Source organism: Mercenaria mercenaria, chromosome 6, assembly GCF_021730395.1.
Source record: "Mercenaria mercenaria strain notata chromosome 6, MADL_Memer_1, whole genome shotgun sequence".
Classification (NCBI taxonomy): domain Eukaryota; kingdom Metazoa; phylum Mollusca; class Bivalvia; order Venerida; family Veneridae; genus Mercenaria; species Mercenaria mercenaria.
In genome coordinates, this window is record NC_069366.1 from 81,904,191 (window position 1) to 81,926,367 (window position 22,177).

Below are 22,177 nucleotides of genomic sequence, written 5' to 3' on the forward strand. Positions count from 1 at the left end.
CTAAGTCAAAAAGGGCCATAATTCAGCCAAAATCCTTGATGGAGTTATGTGCTCTTGTCTATAACTGGACATGGTGATGGTAAACAAATATTGAAAGTTTCAAAGCTTTATCTCAAAAGACTTTGTCAAAATATGAACTGGTACGAAAAACTTAACCATGATTTCTAAGTCAAAAGGGGCCATAATTCAGCCAAAATCCTTGACTGAGTTATGTGCTCTTGCCTATAACTGGCCATGATGATTGTAAACAAGTGTTGAAAGTTGCAAAGCTTTATCTCAAAAGACTTTGTCAAAATGTGGACTGGTACGAAAAACTTAACCCAAGGTGAGACGCCGACGCCGACGCCGACGCCGACGCCAACGCCAACGCCGACGCCGTGGTGAGTAGGATAGCTCTACTTATTCTTCGAATAGTCGAGCTAAAACAGTACTCTAAATGTTATACATGATATAATAAATTCTATGGATCAAATATACAAACTATTCAAAAACAGTCCAGATTAATATTTACAAAAGTAGGAAGTAGGGGAGAATTAATTACAGTTCATGTTCATAACCCAAAATGTGTACACCGGTCTTTACCAATAATTGCAAATTCACAGTATAATGTCGTACAACTTACTAACTCGTACATATAATATCTTGGTTTTCTCATTACAGACACCATAATATTGTAGTCAAGTCATGTAGCTTTTCTTTTAAGGACCCATGCGGCAGTTTTGGGTAAAAAATTTCCCAATGATAGAATTTGTTCAAACTTTGTATATGAACACAGTGTCATGTTAGAAACAGAATTACGACAAAAATCGAAGGTCACCATGCTTGTTCAGCAGTTATCTGCCATAGAATATGCAAATTTAAAGAAACATCCAGTTGTAAGGGCAGACAACTCCTAAACAAGTACGGTGACCTATGCTTGTTTTTGCATTTTTCTGTTTCTAACATGAAACTGTGTCCATATACAAAGTTTAAACAAATTCTATTTTTGGGGAAATTTTTGCCCCATCTCTCATACAAGAAACTGCAGCAAGTGTCTTTAAATCTGTTCATCTTGCTTGAATTTTTAGTGACGCATAACTGAAAACTCTAACGATCAGCTGACAATGATTATGTAACTCGGGTAATCCAGTGCAATTAATCCACTGACTTTAAGTAGATGTTTGGAGACCAGTTGTTAAATGTCCAATACTAAGGAAAGTGAACATTTTAATTTCTTTTAAAAAGCACAGAAACTATTTCATTTTATTGGAAAATGAAAGTTGGTATGTAGAAATTCGAAATAAATCGCAGTATATGTACAATTATTTTTCTATGAAGTATGAAGAAAGTTAAAAAGACCTGGGGGGTCATTCTGTCGATTCATTGAAATTTCAACATAATACACATACCTTTCTTTGAGTTCCAAAGACCTTCTGTAAATTTTGACCTGCCAATCTTCATTATTTAGTGTCTTGCAGAAGTCTATGCACTGGTTATGAAAAAAATTGCCAACTCACTTTCCCTCGTAATGGAACTTTAAATTCCAGTATCTGACTGGTTGTTTCCAAATGGCAATAAAAGTATCGGTATCTAATATGTGATAGTCTATCACAGATTAGTTAATCATCCTATAGAGGACGGCACTTGCTTTCAACGGCACTTGCTTCCAACGACACATAATTCCAGCGACATTTGCTTTAAAAGGCATTTGCTAAAACTATACTTGTTTCAAGTGACACTTGCTTTAAATGATACTTGTTTCAAATAACATTCGTTTAAACCCGACACAATACTAGTATGTTGTTCCAGCATCTATGCATATATTAATCCTGTTTGGATAGTCCTTCTTGTGGTCTATTATTACAATTCTAATGTCATCTGAATAGATAATACGTTAGTACTTGAACAATTCGGTTGTGATATTTTCAAAGATTGAGTAGGCATTTCGTTCCTGTTATACTCGGCAAAATAAAATCTCAAGATTCTATTGAAAATGTTTCAACATTTATAATCATAATTCACGGAAAAAGTGACACAGTATTTTAAAGACAATGTTTACTTACGTAACTATAATTCTATCTAAAATAATAACATCTAAAACAAAACATTATTTATGATATTGCACTTAGACCTTGTCAGTAAACATCTAACAAATAAAATGGTATAAGAATGTAAGTAATGTCAAAGTGAAAAATAAAATTAATGTAACAAACTAAGGCAATAAAACTGTGACACCAGTCAGTCAACATTTAGTTTTCTGAAGGATTCGGAGGGAACGTCCTCTCCTGATGGCTTCAGCTTTAAATCCACGCCGTAATCTCCCTGAGTCAGACCCATAATGTGATCAACTACCGGCTGCTTTAAAATCTCTTGTTTGTTGTATTCTGAAAGTATAATTTAAAGTTGAAACACAATTATAAATTCTTTTAAATACGTTGTACTAAAAATACTTATTAGATATAATATATTAGATGATGACTAAAAAAATCAAAGGTTTCTTCTTTTGTCAAGGGACCTGGTGACCTATTTTGATGATGTGGATGTAAAAGGAAAATTCACCACCTCAAATTACAGGATCTGACGTATAGAAACACGAACATGGTAAACTAAATTCTGACTAAAATACTGTTAAAACGCATTAAAATTTTAATCCAAGAAATGAACAAAAAATTAACTTATGAACAACAGATTTCTTTAAAATGCCAATAAATCAACTTGTCTTAAAATATTCTAGGTAGTTCTGCCCTCTGGGAACGAACGAATTTATTTTAGAGTTATTTTGATGCTCTCATTTTCTCGCAATGTAATAGAACTTTGTTATTTTGCACGCAAACAAAATCCAAACAAAAATGTACAAATTCTAACCTAAATGCAAACTTTTACCCCCAAAAAAAGTTATTTACCTATAATTTCTTCGAGAGTTCCCCAACAAGGATAATCATCAGGTAAATACTCCTTTGGTAAAACACTCATATCTATATCCTCATACAGGGAAACAAGTGTTCGTCCATGCGTTCTTACCTAAAACAAGTGAATGAAGTTTTGTCATGCAATACAAAGTCCCCTACTGGAAGGCCCCTAAAAGTCTCTACTGCACTGCAGTGGTATAACCTAATAATCAGATATATGTCAGTGATGTATAAACAATATTGTACTATATATACAATCTGTTATAACACAACACTAGGATTAAAATTTGCATATACAAAAATCTACAGTTGTTGATTGTTTTATAGCATCTATATAAATAAAAAAGTATTTAATATCAATTCTGATAACATTTCATTTTGAAATTGGTGGGAAAATATGAGAGAAAAAATGTTAGAAATCATCATATTAAAGGGAAGTAATTATGAAGAAAATACATCAACATTTTTTAATTCGGGTCTATATGACACATGAGCATATATAAAACTATTTTACACACTGGACAGAAAAAGATCAATGTTGACTTTTGACCTTCGGGTATGACCTTGACCTTTACAATAGGGGTCTGGGTATTGGCTCATTATGGTGAACATTTGTATCAAGTAATATTAATCTCCCTTAACTGATGACAGAGTTATAGGCTAGAAAGGGGGAAAATCTATTGACCTATGACAGTGACCTTGACCTTTGAGTTAGGGATAAGGGGTTGCGTAAGACAAGTTGTCTCATTATGGAAAACATTTGTGCTAGGTAATATTAAAATTCCTTCATGGATGACAGAGTCAATGATCATACAGGAAAAAAAAAATCTATTGACTTTTGACCTCCAAGTGTGACCTTGAGCTTTGATTAGGGGTCTGGGTGTTGCGCATGACACATATCGTCTTATCATGGAGGTACATTTCTGCCAAGTAATATCAAAATCCCTTTAAGGATTGTGGAGTTACAGACTGGACAGGAAAAAAAGCCCTGTTGGCCTTTGACATCCAAGTGTTACCTTGACCTTTCAGCTAAGGGTCCGGGTTTTGTGCATGACACGTTGTCTCACCCAGAGGAATATTTGTGCCAACTGAAATTTAAATCCTGTTTTGCAAGACAGAGTTATAGACTGGACAGAAAAATAAACCTATTCACATTTGATTTCCAAGTGTGACCGTGACTTTTTAAGCTAGCGTTCTGGGTATTGCGCATGACACGTTGTCTCACGGGGAATATTTATGCCAAGTAATACTGTAATCCCTTGATGGATGACAGAGTTTTGGACTGGACACGAAACAGATCCTGTTCATGTCATGTTTACATTTGACTGCCAAGTGTGACCTTGACCTTTGAGCTAGGGGTCTGAAAGTTATGCATGACATATCGTCTTATTATTGGGTACATTTGTGCCAAGTAATATTAAAATACCTCCATGGATGGCAGAGTTATAGACAGGACAGGAAAAACGACTTGTTGATTTTTGAACTCCAATTATGACCTTGAACTTTAAGCTAGGGGTCCGGGTTTTGCGCATGACATATTGTCTCATCATGGGAAACATTTGTGCCAAGTAATATCAAAGTCCCTTAATGAATGACAGAGTTATGGCCGGACACGAAACAGACCCTGTTCTTGCCATGTTAACATCTGACGCTTAAGGTGACCTTGACCATTAAGCTAGGGATCTAAAAGTTGTACAAGACACGTCGCCTTATTATGGGGAACACGGGTGCCAAGTAATAGTAAAATACCTTCACGGATGAATGACAGAGTTATGGACGGGACAGGAAAAAGCCCTGTTGACAACTGACCTCTAATTGTGACCTTGACCTTCAAGCTAGGTGTCCGGGTTCTTAGCATGACACGTCGTCTTATTATGGGGAACATTTGTGCCAAGTAATATTAAAATCCCTTGATGAATGACAGAGTTATGGACCGGACACAAAATTGCGAACGGACGGACGGTAGACGGAATGACATAACGGCAGAATGACGGACGGACGGAAAAGCGCAATCCTTTTGTCCCCGAAACTGATTTTCAACCAGTAGAGGACGAATAAAAAGCAACCGTGTTACATGTCTTAATACATATACGTATTTTCTCTCCGTAAGTTACAGTTGAACCGATATTGACTTAAATATGTGTCGTTGGGTTAATTTCTTTTATTTACGTCAGTGTATGTTAATTTTATTCAGGCTGTTGAATTCATAATATTTCTATGATATCAATATGTTTAAATACGACACAAGGAGCTGCGTTTTCAAAACACAAAATCATGCCCCCGGGTGTTTGACCAAAGATGTTGTTTCTTTTTTAAGGTTTTAAATTTAAAATGAATATCATATGAAGGTATATATATCAGTTTGTTTGTCTTGCCAGAAGCCTTGTTGAGTGTGAATATGAACTAAATCGAGACATTCTAATAACCTATAGTTATTCCTAGGGTATTAACATATTTTCAAAGTAACTTTTTTGTGTGGTCTATTATAGTCTAGCAAAAAGATGCTCGCACTCACGATCTGTTAACGCATCTTTTTACTTATGCGCATTCGCTTGCAAAGTATAAATGTATTATGGTCCTAAAATGTGATAGGTATTTCAACAACAACGCGTATTATGTATAGTTTTTTTTATCTCATCTAAAATGTATAATTCAAAAGGAAATGACGTCAACGTAGTAAAAGAAGAACGCTAACATTCCCGCGCATTTGAAGACGTTGAATGGCAATTTATTCATGTTTAACTTTATATACGATTCATGCTTAAACAGACTGAACAAATGTTTTTTGTTGTTGTTGCCGTTATTTTTCTTTAAATTGTTTTTGTGTTTGAACAGCAGCAGAGTCCTGAGGGGTGGTTGGTACCTGGTCCAGGTGTAGTAGTAGTATTTTTTTAATTGAATGAGAGTAGAGGAAACATTATTATATGCATAATTTTTTAACATCTGTTTACTTACAACGGAACTGGGCAATCAAGTCAAAGTCAATATAAAACAGTCAGAAAACATTATTGCATACTTTAAATTTCTAACATCTGTTTACGTTGTGTCTGGTGGCATTAATGACGTTCTTTAAATGTATGTCCGCATTAAAATGTCCCTTATAATTGATAATATTCTATGGCGTTTCTAATCAATCGAATGAGATTGTTTTGCATGGTATAAAATCCTACGTCTTTCTCTGGATTGGGAAACGGTTTCAAAATCATGCAGTATATAAACTTACTCTGTCTCTTAGCTTTGGCTTCAGAAAAGTTTTAATCAATGCGAGTACGGCTTCAAATGCTGGAGGAAGATTGTACGCGTGCAACCCCTTCACACGCATTGGATTTGACTGAAAATAAATTAACCAATATGAACCAAAAATCATTTTTATTTGCAACATCTGCATTGTAATATAGCAGTAAGTTTTAATGAATTTGGGGGAAACTGCATGTCTTGCAGTCAAATACCAGTAATAGAGATTAAAGAAAAGACAAAAATAAATCTCACAAAAATTCATTTACTTAGAAAATGCTCGTAATGCTGAATTTTATGATGTGACAGATAAATATGTGTTTTTCGTAATAAAATTAACTTTTGGTTTTTTGCTTTGAAAGACTTAATTTTCTGCTTACCTGCATCATAGAAGACATTTTCCTAATATTTTCCATCGTATGCAGTACCAGCTTGTGCTGGATGCCGTATCCAGTAAGGTCCAATATTCCGACCATTCCATTCACTTGTGCCCTCGGATCCATCGTTATCCAATCAACGATCACAGAAAACGTTTTAAATATAGCATCTGGTCCTCCAAGTTTATTTTTAATGTAATCTACGTCCATACACCCTTTGAAACGAAAAATACGTGTTTTCGATGTGGCATGTGAAATTTTAGCCATACGAATTTCTTACTAATCGCAGTTCTTGATGATTTCGACATATTGCTGATATCTTATTTTCTTGAGTTGTAATAGCAGTAATTCTTTCAAAACTGATATGCTTACGCCAATACTACAACACAGCTGTGAGTTTATATCTTAGAAAATAATCAAATATAGACAAATCACATTAGCAGACCAATTTGTCAGTTCCATTTCGTGTTGTTAGATAAAAGATATGTTTTATTATTAATAAAAGATCCGTTGCATTTAGATATTACAGTATAAATAGTGACAGATGTAAGCCAAATGTTAAAATTTGATATGTAATTGTTCTGACCAGCTCTTTGGAGAAGGTAGATTCTTCCGTCTTTGTCCGCCTTCGGCAGCCGCATCACAAACCTGTAAACACAAATTTCTTTCTGTCAAATAATAGAGCGAGGCAATAAAGCAGTTTGTCTGAAGGAGCAGGAACGGGAAATACTGTTTTTTAATACTAAGGTATGCAGCTGAACTATATTTTAAAAAATGATTATGTAAATCAATGACGTCTTATGATAAATTATTCGTATAACTTGAAATTCTATATAAAAATAGGTAGATTAATCACATATATTTACAAAGCCCATTAGGCCAAACGAAGCAATTGTCGCAACATACGATGACAGATATGTGCAACGATAATTCAGGTTTTTCTAATTTCGCTCAGTATATCGCTGCGAAAAGTGCGAAGAAAAGACGTGTTTCATTTCAGCAGAGTGAAATAATAACATGGCAACATCAAACCACCATAGAAACAAGTGCTTCACGAGTTGCACATACACTCTCCCAATATGTACTGATTAAACATATGAAACGTAAAGCAAACGGAAGCTAGATAAATCCGTTCACATTATGCAACAGAAAAAGTACATGCTTGAAAATTAGAGTTAATACAGTGACTGCTTTTGAATACTTGTCATGTTAACGTCACACTGAGCTCGTAAAAGCCGTGCAAGTTGCACCGACTCACCCTTTGCTAAGTACGTCTTGTATTACAGGATCTCTGGGGTCTTTGTTACTACACCATTCTGGAATTTGGGATCTGCTCCTCCAGAACTGTTCTATGGCCTTTCTTGATTCCAGTTGGCTGTACTTTTTAGGTCTCAAAAATCGCAACAAAAAGCGTGTATCTATAAAACAAACTGACATACAACTACAGAACAAACAAATTGAAATACATTTGCAAAACAAACAAAGTGCCTTAAATCTGCAAAACAAACAAATTGCAATACATCTGCAAAACAAACAAATTGCCATGCATCTACAGAATAAACAAATTGCCACAGCTGCATTTGCAAAACAAACAAATTACCATACATCTGCAAAACAAGCAAACTGTCACATCTGCAAAACAAACAAACAGCCATACAGCTTAAAATTGACTTGTGCAAATATGGATTATACAGTATTAATTAGATAATCTTGTAAACGGTGCTTTTTCACTCCATATTCGTTTACGTTTCGGTTTCATCGTTTCAAAACAGTCAGAAATTGGATTAAAAAATATCAGGGGAGGATAGTTTAGACGAAATTATCACAAGACATCTCCTGTCATTAATGAAAACACGAGAATGCCGCTACAATCCAGTTTCTGTACCATTATCTTCTACGCCCGCCAGTTTGATATACATTTGTGAAATGTGCAAGTCTCTATGGTATATATAATTTTTGAAATATAAAAGAATCGTCTGTGTGTCCATCAACATATTTAGCTCTCAGGTATTTCTCAAAACAGAGTCTACTTTTTCTGGTAGCTGGGGATGCCCTCCCAAAATTTAAGTACAAACTATAGGCATGTTGTTTACATGCAATTTTGTATATTTGTTCAGACTCAGTAAGCTATAAATTATCTATCCGTCTATCTTCATAGAAATTACGATATAGGAATACTAGTAGTCCAACTGACCTTACTAAACTTCTGACTCCGCACGCACACAAACACGCATACACACACATACACGCATTCAATAATTGATCAGCATTGGTTAAGAAAAGATACCTTTTGGTCATAAAAAAAATATGGAAGTTTTAAGGCCACGTATCTCTCGACAGCCCTGTTACAGTACTATTTTGCTTCATATAAAACGTAGAAACCGAAAGGTCATCTCTCAAACAATAACATGATGAAAACATGTTTGTTTGTAAAATTGTTTTGTTTTTTAATCTAATGCATTAAAATCAATCCCAGATTGAATTTCCTCCCCAAATTTGCACGAGGTGTTCTGTTGCTTCGCGTGAGGAAAAAAAACCCGGTGCCAAATTTGAGCAGGAGCAAAAAAGATCTACACTAGATCCTGCTTTCGCATAAAAGGTGCTTCCGTGGCCGAGTGGATAAGATAGCCTGTAATGAAGTATTTCGACCCCCATAGAATAATGACCCCCCGGTCATTATTCTATAGAAAAAGTGACCCCCCGGTCATAGTATTATGACCTCCAGATCATAGTACTATGACTCCCCCACGTGAAGTAAACTGAACCTCACGAAGAATATTGACTCCCATAAAAAAACGACCCCCGGTTATTTGGTCAAATTTAGTGATAACTCATGTATCTAAGGCCTAATTGCTGCATTTAATGCCCCCACTCGGGGGAGGGGGGCATACAGATTTGCCCTTGTCCGTCCGTCCGTCCGTCCGTCCTTCCGTTTGACCATTAGCCCCAGAAACCTCACTTGACACAGAAATCAGAGCATTCCGCAACGGGAAAAGGGATTCTATTTCTAGACGCTGTATCTTGGTGTATACATTTTTTTCAGGAAAATAACAATTCACAATACGTTCACAAAACACATCAGTGTCAATAATCCCTGCAAACTTCGGTATGAAGTAATTCTTCAGAAGAAAACTGCACAAGAAACTGCTAGCATAGAACTTAGTATTAATAGAAGTTGCAATACTTAGCAGTGACAGTAAAGTACGGTAGCGGCAACAATAGAAAGTAGTAGTAGTAGTAGTAGTAATAGTAGTGGCAGTGGCAGTGGTAGTGGCAGTAGCAGCAGCAGCAGCAGTAGCAGAGGAATAAGTGACAGCAACAACAGCAGCAGGAGAAGAAGAGGTAGATGTACAAGACGTATTAGTGGAAGCAGGTATAGTAGTATCAGTAGTAGCAGTTGTAGTAGTAGTAGTAGAAGTAGTAGTAGTAGTAGTAGTAGTAGAAGAAGAAGTACATGTAGTAATAGCAATAGAAGTAGCGGCACCAGTAGTAGTAGTACAATCAAAATGTTAACTATTGGCAATGGAGGGTATTAGAGTTGTAGATCTAGTAAGATTGTCCGTTAGGTTTGGTAGGGATCACTTTTTAATAGATATTATCGTCGAAAGTCTTTTTAGGAGCCGGTGTTTTACACAGAAAGAGTAACTTTTTTAAATAGAATAATGTCCAGGAATCGATATTGTATGAGAGTTCGAATGTAGTAATTTCGGCAGTTGGTATTTTAGATGGAAGGAGTCACTTTTTCTATAGAATAATAACCGGGGTAGTTATTCTATGAGATTCGAAGGGAGTCATCTTTAGGGAGTCAGTATTTTACTTGGAGGGGTCAGTTTTTCTATAGAATAATGACCGGGGGTCGTTATTCTATAGAGTTTTCAAAGGGAGTCAGTTTTTTATAAGGGGAGTCAATATTTTACAGGAAAGGAGTCACATTTTCTATAGAATAATGACCGGGGGGTCGTTATTCTATGGGGGTCGAAAAACTTCATTACACCGGCTTAGAAATCACTTGCCCTTCACTGCTATAGAACTGGAATTTGAGTTTAGAATTGTTTTGTGATAAAGCTATCCAGCTGGCTTTCGGAAGCTTGCTGGTTCTACCAGTATCAAAATAAAGCTCGAAGAGTCACCTTGGTTCTACCACCACCATAAGATGTGGATAAGGCAACATTTGACCTATACTCGAGTCCTCAACGAAAGGTTAAAACAAACTAGGCGCAAAATGTACCCTATTTTTTACGGTTGTATTTTGTTCACATGAAGATATTTCCGGGTGCTAATTTTGATGAAAGGTGTTACCTGTCGGTGTTTTTAGCCACTGTTGCTGTATCACCCATTCCCTAAATGTTTCTACAGCTCCTTGTCGGTTCTTTTCATCTTCATTTAGTTCATCTTTTGCTCGCTGTATACTTTGTTCATCCAGTGTACCAATAAAATCATCTGTAAATGAATTCTGCAATTTAATCGTTATATCATGGGGCAAAAAAAATATTTTTATAAAAGGAAAATGCCATTGCAAAATGTTACCGCCTATCTTAATGGCAGTACGCATAATAGGCTGAAATATGTCGTGTATTATCTAAACCGAACAGCAACATTTCAGTTTTTAGGTGTTTTCTTTTTAAAAGAGGAAGATGGGAAGAGGTCTTTATAGAATTGGGGTGTATAGTCAATAAAAGTAAATTATCTCGGACCTTTTCAATTTCATTTAAAAGGACATTATATGTGAATAAGTATAATGTATAATTGTCATGGTAATTATACATGTGGTAATATGTTGCAATGGTCAGTAACACATGTGAGGAAAACACATACTAGAGTCGCATTACTGCATGTGTATTCAAACATTTTAGATTATAAAGTATGACAATAACATTAAATATGAACCACTCTGGCAGTAGAGTTATGATAATTCTTTAGATCCGAAAACGTATTCTCGTTGTGATTGTCTTTACCATATATATCAGCTCTACTAGACCATATTTTCACAAATCACATTCTTCACACCCATGAAGACCATTTTCTTATTCTGTGAAACATGAGATCTAACTCTTTACACAGCAGAACATATTCTTCACTTTACTTTTGTGATATATTGTGATCGGTCTCGCTTTAAGGGGTGACATAAAATAATACTTTTTATTTTTTGTTGTTTATTTTTCATGACTTTTTAAAGCATATTAACAGGGCTAATGATAAATATAAAACTAATTTAAAAAGATCTCGCAAATGAGAAACATGGTTTATGATAGTAAACAAACATGTTCGCGTGAAAATATTTGAGAAGTGTGAGCATCTACTTTGTCATAACAGTTCATAACAGTTACATATTAACTCTGACATTTCAGTCCTCCTGCTTAGCTCAATAGGGAGAACGCAACGCGAGGCCGTGAATTCAATCCCCGGGCGAGGCGCATATTCCTCGTGACTATTTGATACAGGACATTTTATCTGACGGTATGTTACATAACTGAAATACTGCTGAAAAAAACGGCGCTAACCCCAAAACAAATAAACAAACAATAACTCTGATATTAAGGGTGCCAAGAAAGATTAATCTAGTCAATGTAGTACTATTCACATAACATGGCAGTCGTGGTTAAGTTTTAACCACATTTTAGTTATACAAAACTTAAGAATAAATTGAAGAGAAATTTCAGTGAATATTTTCTTAAAGAATAGTCTATTAAAAAGTCAGGAAATGCCAAAGAAAAATAAACATGATACTGTTTATACGAGTATGAATTTAACGTATGATAAGTTAAAAAAACTTAGTCATTAGTATTCCAAACTTGAACTGACATACATTTTTCACAAATATCTCAGATGTACTTCTGTTGTTTTCTTACATCTTTTTATAAATAAATCATTTGCCTGTCAATTCTATCTAAAATTTTGCTCTTTTTGTTGTTATATCAGATTCTTTCACTGGTTGAAGGTGCGGATTGAACTAGACCTCTTTTTTATATTTTTTTTTATTTTGGTACCTCGAGGGCGAGATATTTCCATCTGCACGTTTAACTAGAGAACTAGTGATAGATTCCTTTGCTTGCACACCGTATTTTTCAATGAGAAGAAATATAGAAAATTGAAATATTTTTTTTAAAAATTCTTTTCTTTTAAGCACCCTTTTGTTAAATTAGTATCCTATGAATTTACGCGTTCATTCATAATTACTGCACGAGAGACCCCTGTGGTATAAGACGAGTTTTTGCAGCACCGGTTAAAAAGAAAAATTCCTGTCTACCTTCGCTTCAATAAGCAATATACATGTATGATAAAAAAAGTCAGTCGCCTTGTATAATCGATATAGATAAAAGATTAATAAAAATCCATCAATATTAAATTTGTTCTAGTGTTCGGGATCACAAAATATTCACTGATGTATTACTGTGATAAATGCGTCAGTTTTAGTACTCCCACTCACCATACGACCTTGACTTCAAGCGTTGCGTCCCATCGTCTCATTTTGGCAAACGTATGTGCGATGCTGTTGGAAACTCTTTCAACGGGGAAACAAAAAAAGATGGACATTGCTATTCGCAAACTTTTACCAACAGAAAAGAGAAAATGAATAGTAAACAAATGCGTTTATCCTTTGTGGGTGTGGAAGGGAGAGGGGGTCAGGTGTATTGCGGGGTCGGGGTGGAGGTGTATACGGAGAAATACAAACAACTGCAGAGGAATAGAATATTAAAAGAAAAAGGAACAAATATTATTTTACATTGGATTTATTTGGGTGAAGGACATAAGCGTGGTATGTTTGTGGGGATGCTAAAACAATATGGAGTACACTAGGGAAATGATAAAAAGAAGAACATGGAATAGTATTAAGGAACAATATGAGATATAAGATAAAGGTTGGTGTGAGAAATACAAAAGAATAATATTATTTTCTGGAAGGGATGGGATAGAAGAATGTGATGAGGGTGTAGGTTGGTGTAGGATTTGGGGGTAAAAGACTGAGGAAAACAATATGAGATATAAGTTGTGAAATGGGTGAACCGTGGGAATAGAAGCTGGAAAAACAGGGTATGAGGGATACGAAGAAACAACATGCGATATCTTTATGTGCATGTAAAAACTAGAAGGGGTATTTATTGTTGGGGAGGGGTATACGGCTGCTAAAACAATATGATATACAAGATATATGTTAAATACAGTCAAATTGAGAAGTGTGCCATATATATCTTTAACAGTCATTAAATGAACTCGAACGCAGAACTTGATTTTATGACAAAAACATATTCAATTCTGTTTCCAATTTAGGTCAACGTACGACTAGTAAGAGTCGTAATCGGAATTTAATTACCTTGTCCAAGACTAATTCATTGCTATATACTTCTATTTTTTTTTTGTTTAACTAAAATCAGAGTTTAAGCCGAAAATGATGATTTCAAGCAGACCCTTAAAACTGAACTAAACAAAATTGTTCAAAAGCAAAGCCGGAAATCTATTTAGACCTACCCTACATAATAAAAACTGAACCTTTTACATTTTTGAAAATAAAATACTTGCCAGTTAAATCCATCACAGTTTTTATTCCTTTTTATGGAAAATTTTAAGATACTAACAAATGCTTCCGTTTGGATTGTTAATTTATGTGTAGCAAAATAAGACGGTCACGTGCTCTTTGTATAATCGATATTTTGCTTCAGGGATATAGATGATTGATAAACTTTTTTTCTCTCTCACCATCATTAAACCTTTTCAACTGTTACGGACTACAACATATTCATTGAACCATTTTTGTAACACACGCGTGCGCGTCTTAAGCATTTTATCACAACTGATGTTTTAAAGTACCAGGTGATCCATAATATGTCATACGATTTCATATGTTACCACTGCCTATAAAAAAATTAATTTGTTTTCATGTGATGAAACAGAATTATTACACACAGTTTAAAGCTTTCATATGTATTGAAAATGTATAAAAAGAAGTGAGGTTTTATAGACAATGCTCAATATAACGTCATTTTTAACTATTTTCAGCGTTGGCTCTACCAACTGGAGACTACGCATATTCTTCTTTATTTAGAGAAATCATCAGACCATCTGGGCCTATAGAGATAAACACATGCAGCAAAAGCCGATTGAAAAAATTTCTTGTAATCAGAAAATGAAAGCAAAACCACATAAACAGGGGCTTTTGACATCGGAAATATCGGAAGGAGTTGATTGTAAGAAGCGAAAAGGGTCATTTTATAATATTAAACACTTTACAAAACATGTTAAATATATACCCTTTTTTGATATACATCAAATTTAACTTTAAAACATGTCTTATTACATGCTATATGTATAAAATGTTTACCAAATAATAAGAATCACCATGTATATACAGACATAAGCTGGTGTTGCCTACGTATTGTCTTGTTTAACCGCCAAAAGCGCTTCGGAGTTCCGGTTCTTTACGTTGTTCATTCGTACGTTAATGCGTCTGAAGTTTCTTCTACGAAAACACGTCGGCACTATCAGCCTGCTAGTAGTTGTGTTTTGCTTTATATGTATATGTTTAAAAGGCACGTCTTAGGTGTGGTCTTTATCTAATATATGATTGCTTTTACACTTTCATTTCTTGTCTCTTGTTAGGAATTCTGTACTGTATGCTACTTTAATAAACTTAACATTAGTTCAAAATTATCGTTTTCTCGTTTTAATGGAACTTAATACAGTAAACCTGTGATGGCAATTATCAGTTGCCGTGTAATTTCGTATTCTCGTCTGGTATTTCGGGCTACTTCGGCCTTGTATATAGCTCAAACGAGCAATGGAATCCGTAACAGTCGAAGATTGCCGAAATCTTTTACGGAAAAAACGTTATCGGACGGATATTACCTATGTCAATATGGGTCCACAACCGTTAGCTCCGAACTATTCGTTCACTTATCCTATGATAAAAACATTGAACCTAAACAATCCAATGATTCAAGCCAATGGTAATAAACAACCCCGTTCAAATCGATAGACCTTTCTTACTCTGGCAGTAACGTATTGGTGAAATAGGAGTAAAATAAATAAATCGTACATACTATAAAATCATTTTTTCATCATTCACAGTGGAAGTCATCCCATTTGACTGCGGAGAGTCGACGGGTCAACCCAGGCACCCGCCCGTTTTGAAATAAAGCTTGAACAGGCACCTGGGGTCTTCCTCTATCATTTAGTGCTGGATGGTCTCATTTGTTTGATTATAAGGTAATTTATTGCCGCATATGGATGACTCTTCCAGAAGGCTTGGGAGATGTGTATATTACCGCGTATGGATGACTCTTCCAGAAGGCTTGGGAGATGTGGGGGGTGTGGAGGGGGCGGGGTAGTGTAAGATACAGAAGACAATCCAATTCCAACGCAAATGTTGTTAATTGTGGTAGTAGATGTTGTTGTTATCTTTATAGCTAAAAACCTGACACATGACTGTTATTATTTTATTAATGTTTGATATATTATATAAACTTGAAATGTCATAATAATGTAATTGCATAATGAAAGTGTTATTATAAAGAGAATATTTACTTTGGTAATGTTTGTACAAATATGTCATATCGAGGGTTCAACGCAATAGGGGCGTATCTACATATTTTACCAAAAATCACTTTTTTTGATTTTTCACTATATTTTGACCTAATTTTTATACTGTGAAAATTTAAACCAGATGTTTCAGTTATTTATATTATTATTTTGATATTGCAATAAGGGCGTATCTCAGATTGCCTTGATTTTTACGCGCAATATGGAAGTAAGTTGACTTACTGCCTTATTGCATGCAAAAAAGTATCCAGTAGTCTTAATTAATATCTATCCTGCAATACAGGCTTGTGTAATCAGATAATTTCTGTGATGTCATAATGATGACATCATAAGGTATCAAGGGCATTATCCTGATGCATGACCCTTAAAGTAAATGTAGTATTGTCACATTTTATGACACTGAAGTCAAGAAAAGCTTTTTTATGCTTATGAGAGTCAGTACTTACAAATGGTAGATTCATCCTGTGTGCATGGATATGTTAATATCAAATTTAGCTACAGTTAAATGATAGACCCCCATTCATCTTACTGCTACTTAATGCACTAATAGCCCAATACTTTCAAAGTGAAAGCCATGTATACTTGCCCCACAATAATTATTGCCAAATAGAAATAAAGATTTCTATACTCGTAAAATAAAATGAATATATTAACATTTTATCCAAAATTAACAGTTTAAAAATATTAATTGGGCTAGGTTATAAAAAGGCTATACTCTATTCTTGAAGACTTCAGAAGGTGTATCATGATTAAAGTAAGTCTATATTCTGTATTCTTAAAGATTTTTAAAGGTGTATCCTTGTTCTTAAAGATATTTAAAGGTGTATCATGGTAGGACAGATTTCAATTTCCTTGAATTTTGTAAAGTCGTACCATGGTCGAAGTAAGCCCATGTTCTATATCCTTGCAGGCTTTTTAAGATGTATCATGGTTTAAAAATATTTTTATGCCCTTGAAAAATATAAGGGAGTTAAAAAATGATTTTCTTGAAAACAAATAAATTGCAGTACCATTGTTACTTGAAGATTTTTACACTTGTGCCTGCTTACTCGGTAAAGTATTGCAAAAGGATTATAGTCCACGAAAACTGTAGGTGAAACTCCATATACATATAAAAGGGGAACTTAGAAAATCATGGGTAGACAATATTTCTATTATACAGAGACAATAAAATCAGAAGAGCGTCTGCACGCCGTAAGGCTGTGCTCTTGTTTTGTATACCGGTACTTACCACATATACATTATCTTCTTATATTTACTTATAAACCAATTTGTGGTTCTTGCATTGTTTGTTTGTTTGTTTTGGGTTTAACGCCATTTTTCAACAGTATTTCAGTCATGCAACGGCGGGCAGTTAACCTAACCAGTGTTCCTGGATTCTGTACAAACCTGTTCTCTGCAAGTAACTGCATGCCAACTTCCCCACATGAATTATCAGAGGTGGAGAACGAATGATTTCTGACACAATGTCTTTTATCAAATTGTCACGGAGAACATACACCCCGTCCGGGGATCGAACTCGCAACCCCGCGATCCGTAGACCAACGCTCTCCCTACTGAGCTAAGCGGGCACTTTGTATTTTCGTCCAAATTTATGTTTTGCATATCTCAAAAAAGGTATTTTACAAAGTGTCATCAAGCTCCATTAAGTGAAATTGTGCACCTAGCTAGTTTTTTAATTTGGATCTCTCACAGCTGACCAACATTTTATTTTAAGTCTGTGTCATATAACAGTAACTCAGAAAGTATTTGACATTAGAGATTATGAAACATTACAGGATTATTATTCAGCAGTTCTGTGCCTGCCCCCTTGGGTTTTGTTTGTGATTTTATCAGCCAGACCGAGTTATGGCCCTCATATTAATAAAAATATATGCATAAATGAATATAAAAGTTTGTGTCCATCATTATCTTAAACAGTATTAATGAACACGTAACGAGGATTAAAAATATTAATTCAGATGCGCAATTTGGTCAACTATAGGCTAAGGTTTTCATTGTCAGGACTATTCTTTGTGGTATACTTCTAGTGTTTATGTTTGTTAACGTAAAAACAGAGCTTAAGTGCAAAATTTGTTTCTATGTGCCTGTATTCAAGAAAGTATTTGACATAAGTCAAAAAACACCTTAATTTTTATAAATGTGTAATCATCTACAGTTTGTGTTCTGTTTGGGATATTTTCAGATACTCAATGTTTTATGGTTTATTTGATTAGCAAAATAAACGTACGTGTTGTATAACGATTTTGCTTGGTATGATGTATTGAAAACTTTTCCCCACATCATTAAACCTTCGATGTTAGGTGACGATTGCTTGCCATTTTTGCACATGGTCTTAACATTGAGTCGTGAGTTCGATTCCCAGCTACTCTAATTTCAAACGATTTCATGTTACCACCCAAAAAATTTATGTCAGGAAACAGATTATTCCCGTTTAAAGCTTATCATGTATTAAAAGTAAAGCTTTAGTATTGAATACAATATTTAAAAAAAGTTTATGGACAAGCTCTATTAACGTCATTTTCTATGTCATGGTTGGCTCTCCACTGGCAGATCGCATATTCTTCTATTAGAGAATATATCGCCCTGGGCTCATGAGATAAACATGCAAAGCCTTGAAAAAATTTTTGTATCAGAAAATGGCGACTACATAAACAGCTCTGACATAATATGAAGAGAGTGATAGTAAGGCGAAGGGTCACTTTTCTTACACACATTTACAACATGTTAATTGAACCCTTTGTGATATCATCAAATCCTTAATACATGTGTCATTACATGAAGTCTAATGTTTACTGACCCCATGATCAAACACGACATAATGTGGGTTGCACTATTATCCTGTTTAGACCAACGCCCAGTCCGTTTTTCAGTTTTATTAATTAAATGCGCAGGAATTGCTCACGAAAACACGCGGCATAAGACTGCTGTATGTGTGTGGTATTGTTCATATCTGTGTTAAGGTCCTGTATTTTGGTGTGTTTTTCATAATACATGATGTTTACAATTAATGTCTTGTCTTTGTTAGAATCTTGAAGATGAACTTTAAAAACAAGTGACTTAGCAAATTATGTTGTCTTCGATATTTATGAACCTAATACAGCTTTGATCATTTAAGTCTTTTTGTTTTCGTTTTGTTCTCCTTTTTGGCTACTTGGCCATAGAAAGCTAACATCAGGCTGGAATCGGAAACATGAAAATGGCTAAATGTTTATTCGGTAAAAAGAAAAGTTCATGGACAAATTACTTTGTCAATGATTGTACTAACCGTTGTAATATGTTCCATTTTATGTGAAAAAATATTAAACTTCTAAAACTTAATTGAAATTTATCAAAGCCTTTCATGTTGCAAATACAACCCGGTTTAACAGATAAACAATTACTTCTGCAAGTAACATTTAAATAGGAGTTAAAAAATCGTACATATTAAACATTTTTTCTTAAGTGTTCCATTTAAAAGTCGAGGTAAAGTGCTAGCCGTTTTAAAGTTGACGACCTTCTTCTTTTGTACTGACTCCATTTTTTGCATAGATTACCATATGGTTACCTTCAAACTGGAAAATGTCTGCATATTGGCGTATGGTCACTTACGACTTGCGAGATAATGGTTGGAGCGGAGTGTAAGAAAAAGACCATCCAACCAAGGCATGTGTAATGTAGAGTAATGTTTGTTCTGCAAAATACCATGTTTACTTTTTATAATGTTATATATTATCTTGTGTCAAAATTTGTTTCATATGAAATGTCAAATATTAAGTGAATATTACTTTGGTAATTTGTAAATGTGTCAATAGATTCACAGAAAACAAATGTGTGTTCTTAAAACTCTGTAAAGTGTTTCAAAAATTTTTTTATTGCGCCTCATTCATTCTGACTTAAGAATAAGTCCAATATATATGGATATAATCTGACTATAATTATATTTTTAAACAGAAATGAGTGCAAACTGCTTTCAACGTGACGACTCTCAAATATTCAGTTATTATACAGAACATCTTATTGTATATAATACATAACCCGTTTACATACATATTATTACAGTTTGATATATATTTCTTATTGGATCTGAAGTCTGGAATTTTAACAGGAGGAAGTTATTTCCAATAACATATAAGTATATAGCTATCAATATTTTCGACAAATTTAAAGATATGCCTCCAAGTTACGATATGTTCTTTCAATTCTTAATATTAAGAATAAAAAGTGCAATTTAGCCACTCTGTGAGTTGTAGTTAGAATTTATATGCAGTACTGTAAAGATAGTTTGTCATCCTGTAAAACTGGTGACAGACAACCGATGACTTTGTATCAAACTCAAGTAAAGTAACTTTGATAATTCAGATTTCAAAAATATGACAATATCTAATTTAATTTGTTTATATTGCAATGCACATATGCCGGCATCTATTTCGTTATAAAATAATTCTGACGTTCTATCGATACAGCGGTAATGCAAACCAGAATATTTGCTTCTTTTTACATTGCTTTTTTTTCTGTCAATCTTTTTATGTGTAAAGTACCATCTCTCGTTTAGATTACAATTGATAGTAATTATAAATTTCTAATCTTGATTACAGTTACAAAATGGAATGATAACTATGTTGGTCTTGATTACAGTTACAAAATGGAATGACAACTATGTTGGTCTTTATTACAGTTACAGTGTTATAATATCATTGGTGGTCATTATTACTGTTACAATGTAATAATAAGATTGGTGGCATTAATCAGAGTTTACACTGTAATTTATAACATTCCTAGCCTTGTTTACAGCCACAGTGTGATTACACATTTCCAACATAGATTACAACTGCAATGTAATTATAACAACTCTAGCCCTGATTAATTACTGCTACAGTGTAATCTCTAAAATTCAAGCCTTGATTACTGCAGTAACAGTGGAATTATTACATTTCCAACCTGGATAACAATTGCAATGTATAATTATAACAACTCTAGCCCTGATTAATAACTGCCCTGATTAATAACTGCTACTGTGTAATCTATGAAATTCCAGCCTTGATTACTGCAGCAACAGAGGAATTATTCCATTTCCGACCTGGACTACAATCACAGTGTTAATATGTAACATTTCTAATCTGAATAACAGTTACAGTATTACTTTGATATTGCTAGTCTTGATTACAATTTCAGTACAATTATAACATTTCTAGCCTCGATTAGAATTACATTTTTTTATACATTTCTAGCCTAAAGGCTTGATAAATAATCACAATTTGTCTCAGGCTTAAACTGAAATAATTATACTCGTATTACTTTTTACAACAAACGCCTTTCAAATGTATTCTAGAAAAAAAAAAAAACTACAAAATTTACAATTATATAACAATATCAAGACATGACACAGACCATCTAAATTTGACAACAGTACACATATACCAATAGATAACACCAAACATGATTTTCATGCTGATTCCTATTCATACAATATCAAGACATGACACAGACCTGGAACAATATGCCAATGGATAACACAAAAACATGCATTGTATCCTAATTCCTATTCATACAATATCAAGATATGAAACAGACCATCTCTTTTGACAATGGAATACATATTGCCAATGGATATATCAACAAACATCTTTTTATTCCTATTCATACAATATCAGGACATACACAGACATCTGATTACACAATAACACACATATTCCAATTGATAACACTCAAACATGGATAGCATCCTAATTCCTATTCATACAATATCAGGACATGACACAGACCATCCGATTTGACAATGGAACACATATATGCCAATGGATAATACTCAAACATGGATAGCATCCTAATTCCTATTCATACAATATCAGGACATGACACAGACCATCCGATTTGACAATGGAACACATATATGCCAATGGATAATACTCAAACATGGATAGCATCCTAATTCCTATTCATACAATATCCAGATATGACACAGATCTAATTCGGCAATGATACACATATGCTAATGGATAACACGCAAACATGCATTGCATCCTAATTCCTATTCATACAGTATCAACATATAACACATTTCATCTGATGTTGTACTGTCAGATGTCAGGAATTCTCATTTTGAGTCAAATTTAAAATATATATGATTCACAAAAATTCTTGTAAGTTGTTTTTCTTCAAAAT

General features: G+C 34.3%; 1 protein-coding gene and 1 long non-coding RNA gene across 2 annotated transcripts; both read right to left on the reverse strand.

The window, feature by feature from the left end:
* Positions 1-1,846: 1,846 nt before the first annotated feature.
* LOC123548404 (retinaldehyde-binding protein 1-like) lies at positions 1,847-11,123 on the reverse strand. The gene is made up of 7 exons (XM_045335620.2): positions 10,799-11,123; positions 7,758-7,917; positions 7,086-7,147; positions 6,503-6,714; positions 6,112-6,219; positions 2,883-3,000; positions 1,847-2,363 (listed from the first exon to the last, which is right to left on the reverse strand). Exons 1-7 carry the CDS (start codon positions 11,049-11,051, stop codon positions 2,218-2,220), a joined length of 1,059 nt encoding a protein of 352 aa, XP_045191555.2. The 5' UTR covers positions 11,052-11,123; the 3' UTR covers positions 1,847-2,217.
* A 10,237-nt stretch (positions 11,124-21,360) lies between these two features.
* Positions 21,361-21,625, reverse strand: LOC128557889 (uncharacterized). Its single transcript, XR_008371467.1, has 2 exons — positions 21,587-21,625; positions 21,361-21,502 (listed from the first exon to the last, which is right to left on the reverse strand). It is a non-coding gene; the product is annotated as an uncharacterized LOC128557889 (long non-coding RNA).
* Between the last annotated feature and the right edge of the window lie 552 nt (positions 21,626-22,177).